This window comes from Rhea pennata, chromosome 2, assembly GCF_028389875.1.
Source record: "Rhea pennata isolate bPtePen1 chromosome 2, bPtePen1.pri, whole genome shotgun sequence".
In the NCBI taxonomy this organism is placed as follows: Eukaryota; Metazoa; Chordata; class Aves; order Rheiformes; family Rheidae; genus Rhea; species Rhea pennata.
In genome coordinates, this window is record NC_084664.1 from 46364073 (window position 1) to 46387492 (window position 23420).

Sequence of the window (23420 nt, forward strand, 5' to 3'; positions counted from 1 at the left end):
CAAATGCTTCAGTGGCATTATTAATTCAGCTATAGGCGCAGCATGAATGTCAGTATAAATCTTTAGTAACTTAGCCAGTTACTGAAACTGCTGGTTCTGCATTTGCTTTCTCTTTAGGTAGTTACATAAGGAAAGAAATGTGAGAAAAACAGAGGGATATAAAGGTGTTAGGAATAAATGTCACTGAGAAAAATTAACAAAAAGCTAAATAAGATACTTTTCTAGGCATAAACAGAGCATAGATTATATTTTTTATAAAAATTCCTTTATGCTCTTGTTGCCAAGTTTGCAAATGGGCTATTCAAGGCTCTGTAGGCACATTATAAGTTTGAGGATTTAGAGGCACACATTCAGAAAAATGGCAAATAGTGTAAACCAGTTTTAGCACATTCAGATATTGGTTTGGATTTATCAGCACAGATGCAGTGAAGAACCCAGCCCCCTCTCGCAACAGGGATTTGTGCTTACGGTAACGTGTAAACCCAGCAAACGTGATTTAAAGCAAAGCTGATACACACTGCATATCCCCATAGAAAGGGGATGGGAGACGTGTTTTGCTGCTGTTTTCGTGCGTGGTTTGCATGCATCAGCCATAAACCCAGCTGCAGCTCGGGGCCCTTTGCCTGCACTGGCTGTATCCACTGGACGCACGAGCAGCTCTAGTGGCAACAAGTGAAGTATTAAGATGTTGATGTGCACTGGTGCCAGCTGGTGCTTACTGCCGATGGCCAAGGTAGGCGAGGGGTTTGCGATGGGGTATCCCAGCCCCCTGGTTACTGTCTCTGCCCTCGCTGGCCTCAGGGGGAGGAAGAGGCACGTAGTCGCTCAGCAGCTCCCGACACTGCAAAAAACCCCATGTCTTGACTCAGGACAGAGAATGCTTTTGCTTGAGAATCAAGCCAAGCATGAAATTAATATTTCCTTTACCACAAATAAATAAATAAAGAGTCTGTAGCATGGGAATAAATGTGAACTTGAGATGGAAATGGGTTTTGAATCTCCTTGCAAGACCTGGAGCGTTTTGAAGGAGTCACTCTGCGAGCTTGGGCTTCCATCACACTTTGGTCCCTTTTCCTTGTGGGCTGCCCATGCCTGAGTTGGGATGGTGTCACCCCACGTCTTTCCCTCAGTGCTCTCAGAGGGCTTTGAACTCCACAACTGCTCTCTGTTTTTGGAGAAAATAATAATTAAAAAAAAAGTCGAAGGAAAAATTCTCCTTGATTGCTGATGCGCTGATGACTGCAGCACTCCTCCATGATGGGTTTCTCCACCAAAGCACTTAATCAACCCACCACTTCTGCCTCCAGTAGTCCATCTCCCTCAAAGCAGCAAACGCCAGCTGAGACCACCTCATGCAATGTGGTAATTACTGGCAAATGGGACTGATGATGGCACAGTAGGTGCTGAGCGCAGACCTTATCTTAATAAATGCACACAAGTTTCACAAACTATTGTTAAGTGCCGTAGCTTCAAGTGTTTCCTAATTTAGTCCAAAGGCATTTTTCCTCGCAGGAAGGAGGCCTCCTGCCACAAGCTATCCTCAGACAGCTCTCTTGACGTTGGGCTCAGTTTGCTGTCGATATTAAATCAGTGCAACTCCACTCTGCTGTGCTGGCACTGGCAACAGAGCCTATGACTGGCACCTTTCGAGAGGGAAGGCCCTTGGGTGTTCGTGGTCCCAGGATAGAGCACACACAGAGTGTGGAGGAAAGGAAGCATCAAGAGCTGCCTAAACCACAAATTGGTGGGATGGACCGTTTCTCTGGAGCTGCATCTCCTCTTTTGTTCATGGCAAACAGGCCTTACAGCCACTCACCTGTTTGTCCTCTAGGAAATTCTGCTTTGAGGAATATCACATCCATACCAGGACCTGTTCCCAGTCTGAGCTAATCTTCCCAAAATACAGCAGAAAAGCACAGCCTTGGCACAACCCTAATACTCTCCCCTTGGCTTCTGCACCACAAATGGAGCATTTTCTTGCAACATGTAGTTCTCTCTAGCCTAGGCATCACATGGGTTATGTGACTGCCCTCCCAACTTTACTTGAGGTTATGTGATTACAGTCCTTGTCTCCTCTGGATAAATTGTCTTCAGTTGCTCAGCAACCTACACACCAGGATTAAATTAACTTTGATTACAATTACAGACAGCACAAATCAGCCTGCACCATCAGAAGAAAGCAGAGAGCATGCTGTTTTTCTGGAGGATTTTCTTCCTGAAGTGCTGCTGTGCAACGCAATGCAACTCTCTGGGGGAATCACATCTTCCCCCATACATGCAAATACAGCTTCCTCCCTTTGCTTTGCGCTGAGTGCAGACATATCGCAGCCATGAAGCTTTAAATACACAATTGGTTTGAGCACAAAAGAATTGATTTATGCATCTGAAAATATTTCCCTGTGCAGGGAAGGAAAGCAGATAGGAGGCCTAAGTGCTATAGACACTGTTTGCTGTTACATGAAAGTTCTCCAACTTTCTTCAGCAAAACCAGCAGGCTTAAATACAGCTACTTGGCTCCCCCACAGAGCCCTTCATGTTGTCTCCTCAGGATCCTTCAATTAATATTTGGGTTCACATGTGCAATTGTTGGGTGTAGTTTAACAGCTTCCTAGAACAGGCTTGCAGGCTGAGCTGGTGACACTAACATTCAAACTGTTAGGAGCTGGAGCCATCTCCAAGGTCCTCCAAGGAGATGAGAGACTGCTGGGGACCAACTCTACACAGATTAGGTCTTTTAGGCTGCAAAGTGAGAAAGTTAAAGATGTCTATGTGCTGCTTGTGGTCTTACCTGCTTGCAATCGATTGAGTTGGCAACATGCTTTTGATGCATCCAGTTTGTCACCATGTGGGCTGCAATGGGCCAAGCCTGGACAGGCAGGAGACTCTCAGGCCTGTGCCCTGGCCAGAAACACAGCTCAAAACTATCGACCCTTCTGGAAAGCTAAGGGTCGTCTTAAACACTGTGCGCTTACTCCCTACCTCCAAAAGGTCAGACCACTGTCCTCCCTCCTGTTGCACCTCTTCGTATTATCATCCCCCCTCAACTGAGTTTGAGCTTTTCTTTCCTTAACTTTTCCTTCTTACCTGGTTGTCACAAAAGACAGCTAAGTGCTGGCCACCGCCAGACTGCGGAGAATTCATTGACATCACTCTTAAGAGCCTACCAAGCTCTGTTTCTTCAAGTAAAAATCAGCACAAACAAACAAATGGATATTATAAAGCTTGGGAGACTCAGCTCCATAATAAAAAATATTCATTTTGCTCCAGATCGAGGAACACAAGGAACAGCTTCTATTTTCCAGAAAAAAATGGAAAACAGATCTGAAAATACATTTGACTGCTCTTGGCTTTTGCTGTGAAGGAGCAAGAGCCTACCTGGCACAGTGCAAGCCATGCTATTGGAAGAGCGAGACATCCTCTTCAGGCAGACAGAGGCGAAAATAGTGTAGCGCAGCCAGTAATTACTGCTGTGGGGACGTTGGGGACGTAACACTGGAGAGATGCATTTAAAGCTAAGGCACAGTTAAAGTTTAGGTTAGCTTGCTAAAACTTTTAATAAGGGTGCAGGAATTCCCCCTTTGGCTGGCACAGGGCCGGGAGCATGCTCAGGGGAGGTGTTGGGTACGGATAAGGGGAAGGTGAGGGCTGGAGCGACAGGAGCTTTGCTCTTCTCTGCTCTTCCCTGCCCAGAGGACTTCTGCCAGCTTGCTGGGTAGGGGGATAATTTACTGTGGGAATTGGCCAGCGGCAAATGACTATTCTCGAGAGAGAGCTGGGAAAGAACTGTGGAGGCTCATTACATATAATATCATTACTCTGGATTTACAGCAGGGAATGTGACAGAGAAATTTGGCCTTCTTTCTTCCCCTCTGCTGCCCATCCCAGTCCTCAGTGACATAAGGACCTGATGCTACTGCCCTGTGATCCAAGGGGGCTCCCTGCTGCTTCTTTCTCCTTGAACAGAAATACTTCTGGGCATGTGCATGGCAGAAAATTTCCTTGGGAGCCTAAAATTTGTTGTGCCAAGGGCTGAACCAGGTAGTTGCTGCCCCGCTGTCGCCAGCACGCTTATGTACTTGCTCATTGGCATTGTACCCGCATCCCGGCAAAGACCATGATTCCTGGCCCCTGTGGACTTAGTCTAGGCCCCCGGTACTGACCGTCGCGCTCGGGGTCCCACGGCTTACCTGTGCGAGTCAGGCTGCAGCGCTTCGCATCAGCTGTCTCCGTGAGCTACCTGGGCAGACTCCCTGCATTCGGTGGGTTGCTACCTGGACCCGAGGGAAGCGCATGGTTATCGTCCACTGCTGCTCGCAGCTATCTTGCAGTATCTGTTTTCTCTCTGTCATGAGCATCTTGATACTTCCTGACAGTTTCACCTTTCTCTTCCTTGTGCCTACCCCAGGGAAAGCGTCTTTGACTCACATTCCCACTCCATGATGACTCATTTCAATTCTGCTGCAGCCTACCCTGACCCCTAGTCTGAGCGTAGCATCTCAGACACCGCAGCTTGCAAGGGTTTGCCTTCAACTTCCTAACTAAGCTTCTTATGAGAGCAGCCTCTGCATAGTCCACCTCTCACAGATCCATCAAGTGGGCAGCTTTGGTCTCATAGTACTTCTCTTCAAAAGGTCGTAGGTCTGTACTGGCCTTTTCCTAGGGTCAGGCTGGGATTTTACTTGGCTGAAAATTGTGCTTTTCCTATGACTCTGCAAGCCTCTCACCCTTCTACTGGGCATCCATTCTGGCTGGAAACGTACTCTTTGGCTTATCTGCAGCTCACCTGGCTCCAAGAAAGAAATATCAAAGTCCCATTCTGTACATACTGCTCATCGCTTTCTGATGCTGGAGGTAGCATAGGATGCTGGGTCCTTGCAGTCTGGTCAGCCATGATTTACCACCTCCAATCCATCCTGCACCACTATCCTGCTCGTAACTCAAGATTGCCTGGAGCCTCCCATGAGACAGGCCAAGTCACACAATAAGGGTGGCACAACCAATCTTTTCTTCCATTGAACTGTTTGGGTTGTACCTCATGTATCTTGCTCATGTCAGAAGTATGTTCTGCTCCATGGACATATGGAGCCCCCGCTACCGTGAAATTTGCAGGCACCTGGGTGCCATCAGCAGTGTCTCTCCTGGTACTTCCTCCTGGCTTGTGATCATCCTGCTGCTGCGCAAAGGTGACCCACTGTAATCAAATATCCCCTCCTTGTGTCTGTCAGGGTTGTGCTGCAAAGAGCGCTGGGCTGGTGCTTCTGCTCCAGTGGTGCTTGGAGTCCCTCCTCCACTGCATCTCATGGTAGCAAAGTTGCTACTCCAGCCTACAGCAGGTCAGAGCTTATGCTTTCCTTTTGATCTTTGCACTTTCAAATATTTGTGGCCGGTGGTCTTCTGAACCTTTGTGCTCTCTCGAAGGGTGTGCTGACTGTCCCCAGAGTTTTCCAGCTTTAATGAGGCATGTGCAAAGTCTGAGAAGACAGTAGACTTCCTTTCTTCATGATATTAGTCACCCAAATCAATTAGTAATGTACTACAGAAAGAAAGCTTGAGCTATCACTTAAGAGGCTTTTCCCTGTCGAGGGCTCTTGGCTCTCATGAGACCCTAGAGTCATCACTTCAGCAGCTGTGATGAAGGCATCCAAACGGGGTACGTCAGGTGTTCTCACAGCCCACCTCCCCTCATCTCAGCAGCAGGAGAAGTGCTGTTATCAGTCACGTGGGGTCAATGTCCATGAGCCAGCTTGCAGCGTCCCTCTTCCCCTTTCCTTCCAGGGGTCAGTGTCCAGGGATTCCTTTTTTTCTATGCAGATAAATCCAATTTTCAGAATACGAAGGACATTAGATCCATTTAAATGCTTATTCACTAACACAAAAGCTAGTGTCCCCATAATTTAATATTCTTCTGGAAGTAATTGCATAGAAGTCCTTTGCTGCTTTTCTTCCTGTCAGACTCTATTTGTTTAATTTGGTTGTCCTGACACAAAGTGGCAGATTCCATGTTCCCTTTTTTTACAGATAGCAAAACTCTGGGATTCTTCTTTCTACATTGTTAGAAATTTATGTATTCTCCCCACTCACTCATACATCACTATTGTGTCAGATTACTGACCCCCCTAAGAATAAATGCATTTTAATACAGCTGACCCAGAAACCTCCCAAAGGGGAGATAAAGTGTAGCTCTGAGAACCAGCTGAATTTGCTGTAGCTTAAAGAGGAATAAGAGAAGGGTCCAAAGCTGGCATTGGCTCGGTGCCACGGCTATTTCCTATTAACAAGTCTCCCTAGATATCAACATTTCCTGCTACTCAGAGCAGTCTAGTCGTAGGGCCTAGTCAGTGCCACTCAGGCAAAAATGAGATTCTTGAACATGTTTTTGTGCCCTTTTAGCTGGGAGATGAAGAAATGGAGGAAAAACAGACTTTGTCTCTGTATAAAACAGGCAGCAGGCTTTTCCCGGAGAGGAGGGATCCCTCGGATCCTCGCAGACCTAGTGGTCAATAGATAATCTCTATTTTCCTGATAATTTTGAGTTCTCCAGCTTTGCCCTCCAAATGCCCTGTTGCAAAGAGCTCCTGCTGGCAGTGCTGGCGTGAGGTATGACAGATGCCAAGGGCAACAAAAAAATTAAGGATAGGTATCACTGAAGCTCAGGGTCTGCAAAGGTAAGAAGGGAGGGGACAAAGCTGTCTGCAAGGGTTGGGAAGGCATTTTGCAAATAAATCCTCTTACAACTTTGTCTGGCTGACACTTTCCTTTAAAGAATATTTTTCAGAAGAAAGGGAAAGCAGCATGAAATTGCAGATGCAAACCTGTTTGGAAACGTGAGGCTGCAGAATGCAAGGGGGGAAATGTTGTCTGTCTCTTTATAGACATTTTTCTCAAATTTCATGCAGTGAATCTTGCTCTCTCTTCTTTTTAACAAGCTTTCTCAGAATGACTTCTATCAAACGTATTCAAAGCCTACAGGAGTTGCTCAGTTATAAGGGCCTAGGGCCAGTAACAGTTTTCTTGCTTTGAGGTTTCTGGGTTTTGTGTTTGGGTCCCTGTGGGTGTCCTCAATACAGAGAGTGTTTCCAGGTTATGGCAGTGGTAAATTGTTGGGGAGAAAGTTGTGCTGAGGTAGAGTGGCAGAAGGATGATTCCCATCACCCGTCACGTTATGCTAACATATTTCCCAAGCACCAAAGACCTTCATTGCTGTAACATTCGTGATGAGCAAATAGATATTTTCAGGCAAAATTTCTCTGAGTTTACATATGCTGAATTTTATCCTCAAGGAGTTTATAACAGATGCATCATTATTAGCCCTAAAAGCCTTGCCGTGGCCCTAGTAAAGACCCTTGCCCCTTGGGAACAGCACATGCAAGTGGACGTTGCTGCTGCAGGAGCCTGCCATCCCTTGAGGCTGGCTGGTGTTGCAGGCCTGGCTGTGCGGTGCATGTGCCAGCACAGCGCTGCTGCTGAGCAGTCACGTAGGAATAAATGAGAACGTGGCTGCGTTCGTTTGTTGGGTGGTCCAGGCCCGGCAGTGAAGGGTGGGCAAGCTCAGCTATCCCCTCACTGAGCGGGATGTGAAAGCCAAGAGGAGAAGAACAGCTGAAGTTTCAGATCTCAGGTTGATTCTGCAGGACGGGCAGTATGAAAAAAAAAAAGGCACCTTTTCTTGTGTGGAGCTGAAGAACGTTTGCACAGAAAGCCCTTGAAAGAAAACAAGCATAGTGCAATATGGTAGTGTTTGTATGATCAATTTTCCATGAAAAACTTCACTTTTAATGGGAGATGTGGATAATGTTGCTCATGCATGTGAATTTAAGGACAACAAAATAACCAGGGTAATACTCCTACGAATGCCTAATTAGGGAGGAAAGCAGGCTATTGAGAAAGATGCATTTCTGAGGACCTCTCTCACTTTCTCTGCTGTACACACATGCTCACACACATGCATATATATACATAGATATATGCTAGAGTTTATTTAGAGACAAGGCCCATTAAACAACCTGGCTTTGCGACTCATGATGAGATTAATCGGGCACTGTAATTACATATGCTTGAAGATTACTTAGCAATTATACTTGAAGTTACTAAGAATTTCTATGATGAATTGCCATGTACCTTAGCATTTTAATTCTGAAAGAGGTGAAGGCAAGGTTAACGGAGGTCTAGTCTGAAGACAGTAAAGCACCGGATAATTATCCTGGCCTTATAGGGGAGCTGCTGTTTATTTGCAACATGTACTGCTGCTGTGAATTTTCAGACCTGTTGCAATGTGCTTATTTCTAATTTTTAAAATATGAACCAAACTAATTCTGCATGGTGACTTGGGATTCTCTGCTCAGATCCACGGATATTTTTTCATCAGTGTTTTGGTCCAGAGAAGGGCAAAATTTCAGAGGTGGGGGGTAGTCCCTTTCTTCACCGAAGGTGGCTCATCCCATTCTCCTCTTTTTAGGTACCAAGACATAGATTAAGATGCCAGAAGTCAGGCATCAGTTTTTGGAATTTTTATGGAAGAGGATTTAAGCAAATCTGTTTCCAGAATCCAAAGCATTTAACTTCTTTAAAAAGTACAGCATAAGGGACCATTGTTTGTCTGTAATAGCTGAGCTAAGGAGAACGTGAAGAGTTGGTATACAAAAACGTGCTTTCTCACCCACAAATGTTTCCACTGTGTTTTGAAAACCAAGGGCCATAACTTTCATTTGTTGGCTGCAGGTACGAGTGGGAAGGACGAGGCATCTCTGCTTGCTCAGGGCGGATGGCCTGCCGGGAGGCACCAAAGGGAGCTTTCACCCATCCTGCTTGGCACGCCTGGCCTGCAGTGCCAGTGCCTATGGGCAGGGCTGCTGTCCCTTGGGGCTCAGATGGGACTGGCATCCCTCAGGCAGAAAACAATACACAGGGCCGGGTTCATCTTCAGTATAAATACCGAGACTTCAGCAGAGTTACACAAGGGATGGATTTTGTCTCTGGTGTCTAAATAGCAGGGGCTGGGGAGAGGTGGAGTTGAATGAAATCTCTGCAGCACTTAAGTTTCAAAGTAAATATCTGATTAGAGAAACATTTGACTTCAATAATAAATGAGCAGAATATCAGGAGACACAAGTACTGGCAAAGCACATCTACAGCAAAGTCTTTACAATGGGGGATTTTTTTTTCTGGCCTGCCCTCTATTTAAGACCTTCATGTAAGTGGAAAAACCATGTGTACATCTGCAAAGGGTAGGGCATGACTTGCCTCGCTCTTGTTCTAACATTTTGGAGGCACCCATCGTCAAACCCACCCTCATCAATTCTGCATCTTCCTGAAAATGTACTTTTAAGCATCTTAATTGCATTTCAGAGATAACCCTGCAGGCAAAGTGACAGGAAGAGAAACCATATGGAGCAGTTTGGCGGTCGAGCTCTTTGTTTTAAATCAATCAAACATCTGCGGCTAATGTAGCTTTGGGCTGCTCCTCAGGAAACATTAGCCCTATTAGTCTGGGCTGGCAGGAACACAAAATAATATATTTATGGACAAAGCACATGTGCATTACTGCTGGAGAGCAAACGGAGGAGGAGGAAGAGAAGAACTGTGGTCAGCACTTCTGCCTGGTCAGGAGGTCAGCGCCCACATGCAACAGGCAGCCCCGCACTGCCCACCTCTTTGGCTGAAAGCATCCTCCACACCAGCTATTCCAAGACCAAAGGGGAAATGCAGCCAAAAGGAAGCCAGGCTGCTTCTGCTCCTCTTGAAGAACATGAGGTGGGACAGCACAGCCGGAGATGTTGCACTCTGCACGGGCTGCGTCCAGTGCCTGCACCACTGTGGCAGCAAGGCTGATTTACGCCAGCGAGTGCAGCACGACCCACGCTCTCCTTATGTGTGGATGGGGGCAAAGACAGCGCGTGCGAGAACCGCAGGGTGTTAGTGGGCTAAAAGCACCGTTTTGCATGGGGGAGCCCGACAGCTGGTGGTGGGGTGGTTCCTCCTGCAGCACCTTCTCCTTTTAACTCTAGACAGCTTCGAGGTGGATCATCCCGCTTGCCTCGCTGGCTCACGTAACAAGCAGCAGTCCCACGGGGGAGGCGAGATATGGGGAGGGTAACAAGGCTACCTCATTCACGCCGTCGTGTATCCCTGCAGGAGAGACCCGAGGACATAGCCCGGCTGGGCGAAACCTCTCCAGTGCGGCCGAGCAGAGCCCCGTGCGCCAGAGTCCTGGGAAATGGAGAACCACAGCTAAGGCAGAGGGGGAGCCTGGAGCCCGTCTCTGAGCCAGCCACCGCTCCCACGTGGGAGGGTGTGAGCACCCAGGAGATGCAAGAAGGTGTGAAAATACTCCGCGTCGTCTTGATTACTGACTCTCTAAGCACAGCTTTATGCTTCGTTGTTATTACGGCCAGACTGCAGCAAACTGAAAAGCCCGTGACGCTGAGCGGGAAGGGGCAGGACATGTGTAGGTAGTTTAAGGGAAAGCATTTCACTGGCACATTTTGATTATGGCAAGACAAAATGTCGTAAATCTTGGAAACATAGAACGATAGTTAAGCTCAGGAGGAACAAAACACGTTCACAGTAGGGAGTTGCATCTCTGATAGAGCCAAACCAGCCTTAACTCTGCTCATTAGTGACACTGTGCAATACCCACACACCCGTGACATTTTCACCAAGCTTTTAGCCCAAAACTGTAAGAAAGAGCCCGATTTCCAAACCATAACCTAGTTAACCCCTTTTTAATTTTTCTGATGCTATCATCAACAGTGGGCAAAGTCAGAGGCTTGAGGACACCTCAGTTAGGGTTTTCCATTTCTTTTTAAATGTTTTACTCCTCTTTGCATTTCTTCAGATCGTCACGGCGGGGGTGGGAGAGAGGAGGATTGCTGCATGTGCAATATTGATTTTTTTTTTTTTTTTTTTAGCTTCCATGGTAAGTAATTTTGCTTGAGCACTTTCCTCCTTTCCACGTGGTGAAAATGTCAGGTTGGTACAGCGACCATGAAATGAGAAAACAGCGCTGCCGCGCAGAGCGAGAGCCGATTTAAAGCCGGAGAGCACCGGCGGCGGTCAAATTTCTTGTCTTAACTCTTCCGACCACGTTCCCTCATAGCAAAGCTACGGAAGCAGGTAACCGGGCAGCCCCCCGGCGCCCTCCCGCCGGGCGCCCCGCGGGAGACGCCGAGCGAGGGGCAGCCGTCCCTTTCCCCCTGTCCGGTCGGGACGCACGCTGTTGGCGGGACGGCCTGCCAAAAAGAGCGCGTTCCCCGAGCTCCCGCCGTCCGAACCTGCATCCCAGCAGCAGCTCGTTTTGCTCTCTCAAGGTTATTTTGCTATCGGGCAAACCACCGCCTGCTCGCTCGGGCTCCCCAAAATCGAAGAGGAGTCCGGTTACGGGAGAGATTTTTTTTTTTTTTTTTTCTTCCCCTGATGTGGAAAATGCAGAAGTCTCCTTTTCCCCTTGTGCGCCCCGGAAAGGTCCCCGCGGCGTGGGAAAGCCCCGGCGCGTGGCCCCGCAGCCGGGGAGGGAGGCGGCAAGCCCAAACCCACCCGCCCGCGCTGCCAGCTATTCCCCCCCCCCTTCTTTTTAGGGATTCGCACTGCTGCGACTGCAAGATTATAGGAAGGTAAATTTAGACTCGCTCTGAAAAGTAACTTTGAGACCTAAAAATAGTTCTCGGAGGAGTTTCAGCTCTCCCCTCGAGCCCTGCCGGGGCTGCGTCAGCCTCAGGACGCCCTCCCCGTAGCCCCGTGTCCCCATGGGGCAGGACGTGGGGCTCGGCTTCGCCCTCGCGGGAGCGCGCCCCACGGCACCGCTCCCCCTCGTGCCCCAGCAGCCCCATTCGAACCCACGACCAAATCAGAACAAAATTAGAAGCCAGACTGGTGCCACTTTAAAAGTTGCCCCCTTATTTAATAATTCTTTATTAAAAGCTGTGCTTGATGAGAGTTCAGGTTCATTCACCTGCCCGGATTCCCGTCAGCGTTTCAGGATATTGCCAGAGGGAAAAAATTAATAAACAAACAACCCCCCTCCACCTCCACCACCGCCGCCACGCAGCTCCTCACTAACCCTTTAGCATACAAGTCAGTGCTGCTTTTAGACCAGTGCCAAATGGAGGAAAACGTGTGAATTATGTGAATTCAGAGGTGCAAAACCAGACCGGGTAAAAAGCCTGAGATTCCGCTGGTGCAGTTATCTTCAAAACATACCTGCCTCTTACTGTAGATTTAGGGTTAACGCTCCACCCCAGCACATACCAGCAAAGCATAAAATAAAGTGCAATAAACACCTAGCTTAGCGCAGTCACCTCTTTCATCTTGCTGCTAATTAGTATCACTTATAAATTATGTAGACACACACACACACAAAACTAAGTTTTGGGGCAGCAGTGTGTTCTTGCTACTTGAGAGCGTTTAATCTTTAAAAATATACAACAAATATTTCTATAATTTCCAGAAAATAAATATATAATTTTTTTCGATATTTTAAAAAGTTTTAGTGGAATGCTGGATCTGAGCACTCATGAAGCAGTTCTGTATTTTTTTTTAAAAATGCTACATTCCCTCTATCCCTCTATGTAAATTTTAGGGCAGGATACTCGCATGATTAAAATGCCATCAGGCAGAGGAGGACGCAGGCAAGACCCCAGCACTCCTCTTGTAAAACGCGGCACACGATCACCCTTGGCGACCAGGCTTGGTAAAACCAAAAGTCTTGCTCTTTCATTTTACCTCAGGCAGTTCTGCGTCCCCCTAACCTCATGCTCTGCCACCAGTACGTTTTTGGCTCACAGGAATACCATCGCTCATTCTTTTCCACGTTCTTTGAACGCTTCCCGCCCAGCTTGTGACGCGCCATACGCGTTCGGAGGGCAAGTTTTGCCGGCCTAGATGCACCAGACCTTTACAGAGCCCCACGTACCGGCCAGCCCTCCCTCTGGCCGGTGCTGCAAGCGCTGCCCTTCCTTGATGAGCCTTGTTACTGTGCAACAACCTTAGTAAGCGCAAACAAAAGGAAAGAGAGGGGAGCTCGGACATGGAAAAGCTAAGTGCTAGCTTGCTATCTAGTTCCAATGCCCAGAGAAAAAAAACTATAGTTAAGGGAAATATTCAGTGTTTCACAGAAGCAATGAAGAATTAATTGTGAGAAGACACTTCAGCTTAGCACTTACTGGATTAGACGGCGGTGGCCTAAGGCTTAGTTACCTTCTTGCACGCACCTCACGACAGCAGGTCGCCTTCTGTTCTAGCTTGCAATTTCACACCTACCTCCAGGGATTTCTGTTTAATTCTTCTTTCTCCTCGTTCGTCAGTTCTCACGTACGCTTTCCACGCAGTAGGCACCAGGGATTCTTCCCCTCTCCATTTCCCTTATCCCGTCAGATCTGAACCAGTTCTTGAGGCAAGGCAAACGTTCATTCCCCGCGCTCTTTGACTGGAGTTTACTGTTTGCAGCCGCCTCACTCATTTCTAGCACGTACTCGTGGTATACGGCGTCATTCCAGCTACAGGCCTCTGCTGCTGCAGTTTGCTCCATCCGCTCACTCTGGAAAGCCCGAAGACTCAACCGATCTTCGTCTAATGCCGCTATCTCAGAAAGCAGAGCTGCGTGCACCTGTGCCCTGTGGGGACTCCCTAATCCCTCTAGAACAAGTCTCTCTCCAGTCACCTTTACCGAACCCAAGCTGACCCTTTGCCGAGTGTCGCTTACAGCTAGTGATTGCTAGAAAGTACTTTCCTAGTTGAAGCCTTCTGGCAACTGAGGCGCGCTGCCATGCTTAAAAATAGCAGCAACGGGCTAACAAGACAAAATATCAGATACTTGGATGAGCTCTAAGAAATTACCCATTTAAAGCCTCATTCAACAGCTACAGCGGAAACAATTGTACTTAAATACTTTCACTGAATTCACTGGCTTTAAGAAAGAGCAAACAGGATTTTTTATTCTCTTGCTCCGTGGTTACCTTACTCTTTTTCTAGTTGGTCATGGAATAATCCTGACGCCGATGAAGGGACAGCTCCAGCTTTTGAATGATGTACTGAACTCAGAGTAACACAGAGAATTCAGGTAGAATTAGTGTAAGTACACTAAACACTGCGTACAAGTGTGGGAGGTGGAGCCTTCTTAAAGGGAAGAGCTAGAAAAGTTAATGTAACAAGCAAACAAGCCACCATCTGTTTTAATCTCCTAGTATACTGGGGGGAAACGCATTTAACAGGTGACTATGGGCTTTGTGCTTCTAGAGGCTCACATTTCAATGCATATCAGCAAAATAGGTGTTTCCAGATATGTCTGCCTATGTATTAATTCCAAATGCTTTTATTACACCAGTCTTGTCCAACTCCCAGTCAAGATCTTGAATAGCAGTGATCCAAAAGAGTTGGGAGCTTTGAGTATAACCAGGGATCACAGCAAGCATTTCGGATGGAGATTGCCACATCAGTTCAGCATGAACTGTTACAGCAACCTTAAAAAAAACGTAGGGTTTAAAAACAAATGCTAGCATTGCTTTAACCGGAGTGAAACAAGATGACAGCATTTCTCCTGCTTGGATCTATCTCCAAGCTCAGTGCCTATGAATTCACATGCTCAGGCTCCATTTCACAATCAGATATGAACAGGGACTTTCTTGTGATGCCTGTGAATGTTTCATTATAACACCTTATCAATAAATTACTTCTCTGAAAATCATTTTTTTGAAACTAAAATCTAAGCTGGCAGGGTTCAATAAGTAACAAGATGCAGTCAGCCATGCAAACAAAATATTACTAAGTTATTTTAATAAAATTTTATCACAACAACCTCAGGAGGAAGAGAGTGTCCTGGAGATTTAGACAGTTAATTTCAGATTTTTATTAATATTTAGGATTTTTTATGCTATGCTGTTGCTTCTGATACAAAGCTGTCTTCATTTTGAGGCTACAACAGGATAGATCTCTGGGTGCTTTCACACCTGTGATCCTTGTCTTATTTTACAGCACTCTAATAAAAACAGCCCCACTCACTGCAACGCATTTTAAGCAGCCAGTCATTGTACTGAAACAGAACTTTTGGAGAAACTGAGCTGACTCCTTGAGAGCAATTCTTCACAAGAAGTCCAGCTTCCAAGTCTTTTCAGTATCTGCTATTCATTATCTGTTCAGCACCTATTATCATGTACAGTAATTTTACTAGGTTATAATGCACACAATAGGATATTCCAAATTCCACCTTGACTTTCACGAGAGTATCTAATACTGCTTCGAAGATAATCAACACACACTTTCTTTGTATGTGCAATCAGGGTTCTGAACGTGCAGCCACTTGTTGACAAACGCTCACCTCCTCAGTTAAATACAAGAAATTTTAAGAACACTGAGGCATTTCAGAACAAGCTTTACTATATCTTTAATACATTTTTGGATGGTTTAGCAAAACTTATTAATTACTTTTGATTTCCAGAGCTTAATCACACACAAATTACTACAAAAGCAACATCATGTCTTAAGATTAAATCAAACACAAAATTTAAGATTTTTTTTTTATTGTGCAAAACTTAAGCAGTAAGTTTTATTAATACAATGAGCTGAAAAAGCAGGGGATGTTCAAAAGAGCATTCATATTCAGTGTGCAATTCTTATCCCTACTCATCTTTTGATAGGAAATCCGGAATTCCCATCAGTAAGTGCTATCTGAAAATACCAAGTTTGTACTGTCTGTTGTCATTTGGAAGAGACTCAGAGTATGTTTTTAGGTGAGGTTTTTACACACAATTAAATGAGTCATTTAAGCTGATAAATACAAATTAGACGCTGATAAGGGTGAAAAAAATATATACTAACGGCATCAGCATAAATGCTGGCATGACTGACAATTTATAGCTTATACTAAACATTATAATCAATACTCTTATTTTCTATTTTGAATGCAAGATTTTAGCAAATAAAACAGATTTTAAAAAAATCTGGCATCTGCTATTTGAAAATGTAACTGAATTCAATAAATTATTTTAATAAAATCATTTAACTTGTTAGATATTAAGTGCTACCAGTCAAGGCAGTCACAAAGACTGTTTGATGTTTACATAGCACCATATATGTAAACATCTCCTTGAGGGAGAGAGATTATGCTCAGCTTGGAACATAATCAGAATATTTTCTGAACATTTTAGGTATCTTTGCCTTTCACATCATAAATATGTGCAACAAATCAATAATTTGAGCAAAAATGCACACAATTCTACTCAAGCCTTAAGATGGTGCTATTGTTAATTCAAATCCTCTATGTATAAAAGTATCAAGAACTCTGCAGTAGTCAATTCAAGATTCAAAAGCAGATCAATAGTTTCATGTAAACTTGTTTTTTAAAATACAAATCACCACATAATTTTGGCTTTAAAGTGACAAAGTATTTTGCTTAATTTACTAAGCATGCGATAAACTAACATCAATCTACAGTTTCAAAAAGATTCAGAGACTGGATTAGCTCTGATTTCCAAATATTCAATTAAAATATATAACTACATAAAGAACCTCCAAAACATGTAATTGTAAGTTGTTACAGTGGTATTGTTTATTCCAGTAATAATAATCCTTCCTACAAGGAGGTTGCATGTTAACTAAAAATACACTATTCTGCTGTAGTTCCCAATTAGAGAGCATCAGCATTCTCCTCCTCCCTCCAAAGTTTATTAAAAAGCAGACTAGGCTTTCAATCGAAAGAAAAAGGGAGTTATACTCACTATCCAGATGGCCATTTCCTAGCATTAATCCAAATCTTGTCAACTCATCTACAATTGTTACGTTTAGGCTAGCAACAAATCTTGCAGTAATTATACACTGTTAAAAATAGATACAGTAACTAACAAGCCATCTTCTGTATTTTAAAATCACTGAAATCTACAAATCGAAGTATTTCTGGAAGCATGAAAGTCAGTGACATCACTGACTCTTAGAAATTGAGGCTTCAATAAAAGTGACACACATGGAAGAAAATGCCTTTAGATAAACAGAAATAGCATCCAACAGCAAAAATATTTCCTAATATTGAACCCTGATTCCTTACAGACTAACACATTTCAGCGACAAACATTGTGCATTGTTTTGGCCCTGTCTCTACCCCAAAATCAGCTTTACAAGTTGTTCTAACAGAAGAAGACTCACCAAATCTTAAAATATGGTGCATGGAGTTCTGCAATCCAAAAATAAAGTATGTATGAGCATTTTCATATTCTTGCTATGAAACATCAACTAGAAAATATGAATGTTTATAAAGAAACCAAACTGTATTTTATGCATTATATCTATATTGATATAGGTCTCTGTGTCGGTGGAGAATGCAACATCTTTATAACATTCAAGGTATGCAAAATTCAATTACAATTTGAAGAAAATTCCAGTTCAAAAAGCTGTATGTAGTTTCATATATGACAGGCCAATACTTAAAGACAAATCTCAAACAAATTCGTACAGTTTGCCTAAAATCACCCTATCACCCCCCAAAGGCACTAAGTGGTTTAAGTGTGCAAATGACTTCTTAGAAGAAACAGTGTGCAAACAGAGCCTGTTCCATTAGCTCTGCATTCTTTAGTAATTCTCTACAGAGTATTGCTATTACATGTTATCTATAGTACGAATTTCTAAGGAGAACATAGTAGAACACAGTCAGTCCACAGAATCACAGATATCTTTTACTCTCTGATTGAAGTCTTCAGGTTGATCAGCATACACATAATGACCTGCACCAAGGATAGCCTGGAGGATGAAGGTAGAGACAGAGGTCAAAAGGAGAAGAATGTAAAATATAAATAAATTATGAGGATATGTGAAGAATATACCCACAACAAACTGAGTTTTAAACATTATCAATTTGATACTTTATTATTTGAAAGGAAAAACCGTGAAATTGAAACTATCAATCGCATCCAGTCTGTGTTAATGAAGTTTACCACAGTGGCTGCTAGGAGGTTGTATCATACAACCCAAAAAACCCAATGGTCTAAACTTAAGGAAAAATGAAAGTTTATTTCACCTGTTGAAGGACTTTGTTACATAGGAAAAGAGGGTAAAACCACAATTGCACATCTTGTTGAAAGAAAGATTTAAGTGGACGGAAGTCATTGCAATACAAAGTTAAGAGAACACTTTACACGTCAAGCTTTCAGTTAGCCTTAGTTCCCTTCATTCTCCACTCAAAAAATCTGCAGAGTGGCTCTTTACTTCTCCAAGTGTTTGTACTAGAGAAAACATTTGATCATTTCTATTCCCTTATTAAAAGAATTATACAGAAAGGACTAAAAGGTACTAAGATAAATGAGTAAGAACTTAGAGGCTTAAATTGCTGAGGATTTTCTAGACTTGTGGAAGCAGATTTCAATCCTCTGAATTAACTGCTATTTTAAGCAGGGAAAAGTCAAATCCAAATGATGTAGTATATGGGGGGGGGGGGGGGAAATCACATTTGTGAGCCTTTTCTGACCTAGATTATTTCACTGAAACCATGTAATAAAATTAAAGGCTTAAGTAAGCACATATATTGTAGTTAAAAGTTTTTCTGTAATTTATCACTCTCTGCCGAAACTGTCATGAAGGAAATCATCATCATACTAAATGGTAAAGGCGCTTGACCTATTTTCTTCTAATGTTATACCCAATCCAAGATTTATTTGTATTCAAATCTACTTTTCCCCTCCCCCAGCATTAAAACATTCCCTCTTAAGTCTCCAAAATGAAACACTATCTTAAATAGAAATACAGCTATGTTGGCATGTTAAAAAAAGAAAACTCTTCAAGTAAAATTTAGTTAGAAATAAACATACATAAAATCCTCAAAATCTCTCTGCACTTTACCAAGGCTGGCAAAGCCAATGGTAGAAGAGCAGTCCATGTGTCAGCCTCATGGAAGCCCTTTCATTCCTTTGTTTTTGTGAATGTCTTTCAAAGTCCCTGTAATTTCCTCCACCCCAACTATCTTTTAGAAACTGCATTTGGCATGACAAAATTTTAATCTGAATTACTCTAAAACATTACATTACCTACTGTGCCTACTAAAAACCACCGACCAGACTGGAAAAACCTGCTTGCCTGACATAAGCTTATCCTAATAACCTATTGTGCACTTCTCAATAGTGATTCTTTGTTGAAACTTACTCTGTAGTTAAGCAGTAAAGTGATGCTTTCAGTTCTGGATGTTAGCATTTATGAACGGTATTTGTGCTCATTAACACATGTAAACAGCTTCATAACCGTATCATTTTTCAAATTTTACTTGTATGACTTGTCCAAGTGTACTGTAGACATCACATACTATAAACCTTTGTCCAGTTACGACTCGGTATCAGTAAGACGACAGCTGGCATATTCTAGCATTTTATCACCTCATAAGATTGTAACATATATACATATCCAATTATCGCGTCTGACTGATGTGAGAATGCGTGAAGAATACTTCAATATTTATTTGTTTTTAAAGAAATCAAACAAAAAAATGCAGTGTGTGCATTGCATATTTGCAGCAAGTTACAAGTGCACATATTTTAAATGATAATGCCATACCTCTGAACAGGAATGTACTAGCTAGAAAGACAAAACTGAGTGTTTCTGTAATGATTCAAAGAAAGGTGCTTCCAAGAACCTACCAGGCACAAACCACTCTCTTAAAGAAACAAAAGTTTTATACAAACAGATTGGAACAACTTATGAGAGCCTCCTGACCATTTCATACACATATGTTAAGAAAGCTGTTGTTTAAAGCAAACAAACAAAAAAGCCTGAATACTCACCGGTGACCCCAAAGCTATTTGTACTAGTGTAGGGTAAAAGTTTTTGTAGAGAAAAAAAAATGACCTTGCTCATAGATCTAATTCAGCTTATCATGATAACATGTTTCATTCTTACTCAGGGAACTCATACACTTTCGTTTCAGTTTTCTCTAAGCTAACTCTTATTTTCTCTTTATCTGTTACAAAAATCAGAATTTTTCATCCAAGGCCTTAAATCAAAGGGCCATCATTCCCACAGCTAGTATGAAAAATGCATAAGATGGATATAATTAAAAAGAATTCACACAGATGCACTAAAAATCTCATAGAAGTCAACTTACTATTGTCTTCACATATGAATTTGGTCTCAGAGACTGGATAGTGCTGCCAGAATTGCCATCTATACATGAACGTGCTCCATAGACCACAGTGATTGGAATGTCTTGATCCATGTGTGAAATCCGTTTCAGCATTGGCCTCTTTGCCCATCCATAAGGAATAGTCATATTCTTGAAAGCAGTTTCACCACTTAGCCATACAAAAAGAGTTAAAAAAAAAAAAAAAAAAAAATTAAAAAAAAGAATCTTCTCCAACGTTTCTGCCTTTTTCTCCCTTCCTCTACCTTTAACTACCTTTAAATTGGCATAACTATGCCTTTTGGTAACACACACACAAAATGCAATAATAAATGAAGTTGGGATTTTTGACTATTAAAATCATGAGTTTTCAAGGTTTGCATGTAATTTTCAACATAAATAGTCTATGTTTTCACAGTACTGAGTGCTAACATTTAAAAGCATGAGACGACATATTTTTAAGGTTTAAGAAAGGCTTTACAAAGTAAGCCACGATAAAATCCTTTGGATTAAAAATTAGTGCCCAAGCTCTCTCTCAAAGAGAAAACACAAATAGTTTGGAAGAAGCAAAATCAGGATATTTTCTACATTTATCAATTTCTGAAATTCAGAGAAAATGCAATCCTCTTTTTCTTCTTCAATTAATAAAATAAATGTTACAGTAAAAAAAAAAAAAAATTAGCATGCATACCATTACCATGACCATTGGAGGGAGCAGCATGCACTCAGTAAATGAGAGAGCTTTCAAAATACACTGGGAAACTCATACTCACCTGGGTGTCTGTACATTGCAGTGATAGATATACTCAGTCACAGTGTTATCATCAAACATTGATGAATATTTTCGCTTGAAATCTGGTCTTAAACGCTGTACAAGGCTTAGTCCTGTTAAACAGAAAACAGTATTATAGGAGGAGCTGGTATAGATAACTTTATCAGGTTGCCTAATGCTTTTCATTACAATCTCCCAAACATACTCCCTTAAAGCTTGTGACATTTTGCAATTTCTAAACAGTGTTTTGCTTCATCACTTGCATGTCTTAGGAAAACGTGATGGCCAAATACGATTGCACCAAACAGGAACTAAACATAAATATTCTAAGTAATTTTATGCTGCACTGAAACAGAGGCAATTCAAACCCTGCTGAATACACTTTGGGAACGTTTGCGAGGGGCCACTTCAGCAAAAGAAGAAAAATGCAAAGGAGACCAGCAAATGGGCTAAGCAGATTTTTTGTCACCAGTTCAGTTTTACGTGACACCAACACTTTCCTCTCTGTTGCTCTGACAGCACTAGGTGAGATGAAAGCATCTAATCTTTCAGAGCTGAAAGGCACTGTTGAAAAAAAATAGTTTTTTTTTCCTCCTTAGACACATCTATATTCCCCTTTTACCGAACAGTCTTCTTCTGAAGCTAGTTCATTTCACCAATGTTCAGCTGAAAGAACAGATGTCTGTGCTAAAGAACTTGTGTAGAAAGCTTGATATCAGTACAGGACATAAGAAGTGGTATAAATGAAAAGAATTTAACTTAAAGTTGTTCTCTTCACAGTCAAAGTTAAGCTCCTGCCCTGAAAAACATTTTCAAAAAATGCATCTCTTCTAACTGATCAGGCAGATCTTAGGGGCAAGAGTCTCAGCAAAGGCTACTTTTAGTCTATGAATATTATTCATCTCTTACTGAAGATGTAGCCTCACAGCTTACCACTTAAGTTTATCAACTGAAAATACTGTTAACCTATGCAATTATGATGATGTCACTTCTTCTTACCTGTTCCAGGCCAAAGGCCTGTTACTATTTATGTAGACCATGTCAGTGATCTATGCTTTTGTAACCTTGAGATTAGACTATTGCAACATGCCTTGTGTATGCTTTAAATCAATTTAGAAAATGAACACAGTACAAGAGGAAAGAACTGCCATATGAAAGAGATTTAAGTCATAAAGTGATGAAGATTTTGCAAACATTCTGCAACTTGTTTTATTGCCTGTATTATCTCTAGGGAGCTCAACTCTCTGATTTTTGTGCTAATTTCTTTATTTTTTTTGCTTTAGAACATAAATGTTGCATCCATCCCTGGAATAAGCATACCTGGGAGAGGTATTTCTATGTCCTTCCCTGCTACTGTTACAAAAAACCAGAAATAAAACTCCTTAACACCAATGTGGCATTAAGTATAGAAGCCATAGTATCTTCATTTCCAGTATCTGGGAATGAAAATGTCTCCCATTTTAGAATTCTCTTTCTATTTTGTTAAAAAGCAAATGAAAAAGTGTTTTGCGCTGTGGGTCAAATTGTGAAACTGTTCTTTCCCTGGAAATATACAGGGACAGAATGAAACAAGGAGTCAAGATACCCTGGAATGAATTCTTAAATGAAATCATATTGATTTATTCTTAATGTTTATTGAAGACACCCTCAATTGTTTGGCTGATGTTTCCCATAGTGTCTAGGGAAACTCTAAAAGAAATACTGACATTAAAGACTAAGTTCTACAGAAGGATGTGGTCACAGTGCTGCCATGAGTAATTTTAAGCTTTCAGTTCTAGCAATGGAATCCACAAACCCAAACTAAGCATCTAAAATCCCTACACTGTGAGCCTTCTGACTGACTGTTCTGGTGAAAGAAAACAAGTAAATCAACTAATTGGAAACTATTTAAAGAAAAAGGTCTCTCTCAAAATCTGTCTCTCTCTCAGGTTTCTCTCTCAGGTTTAGGTAACTGCCTACAGGTCTGAATAAATATGTATGTGATAGCACCATGACACTCTAAGAACCCTGTTCACACTTCAATGCCTAACATTTAATTTTGAACACAAGCAGCTGGCCCCATAATGAGGACCAGACAGCTACACCAGTTCAGCAGAGTGAGCACGTGAGCAGGAGAGGGAAACTTGGGTTTGTTCAGTGCCTTCATCAAGTTGGGCGCAACGCCTGTTCATGCCTGTCTCCCAGGATAGTATCCTAAACTTGCACTTCTCTATCCAAGAATTGTGCCTCATCTGTCAAGAACTCCATGTTATGTCAATGCTGAAAAGCTTTTTGGAAAATTGAAGTGAGAAATGGATGGAAAGAGATAAAAAACGCTGCCTCAACGTCATCCTACAGGAAAGGCAAGGTTTGGGATTTCTCTGCAAGACAAGGCCTGATTCTGTAGCCTGGTTAGGACTGCATTTACTTGGTAAGGGAAGCAATTTCAGCTTTGAACTTTTCCACATGGATTGATTTATGTATGCATTTGTTATTGGATAAAATGTATAAATCAATATTTACCACTGAATAATACACTTCAAGTCATTCTGTTAACCAAATTAGAAAGCATTTTACTTAAAAATAATT

At 42.6% G+C, this 23420-nt stretch overlaps 1 protein-coding gene across 1 annotated transcript in view; it reads right to left on the minus strand.

The window, feature by feature from the left end:
- Positions 1-14815: 14815 nt before the first annotated feature.
- Positions 14816-23420, minus strand: part of ABHD5 (abhydrolase domain containing 5, lysophosphatidic acid acyltransferase) — a 30004-nt gene continuing 21399 nt past the window's right edge. Inside the window, exons 5-7 of the mRNA XM_062567850.1 lie at positions 20854-20965; positions 20066-20252; positions 14816-17718 (exon numbers count right to left, since the gene is read on the minus strand). Of these exons, the coding sequence (XP_062423834.1) occupies positions 17629-17718; positions 20066-20252; positions 20854-20965 (389 nt within the window). The 3' untranslated portion in view covers positions 14816-17628. The remainder of the gene's footprint in view (positions 17719-20065; positions 20253-20853; positions 20966-23420) is intronic.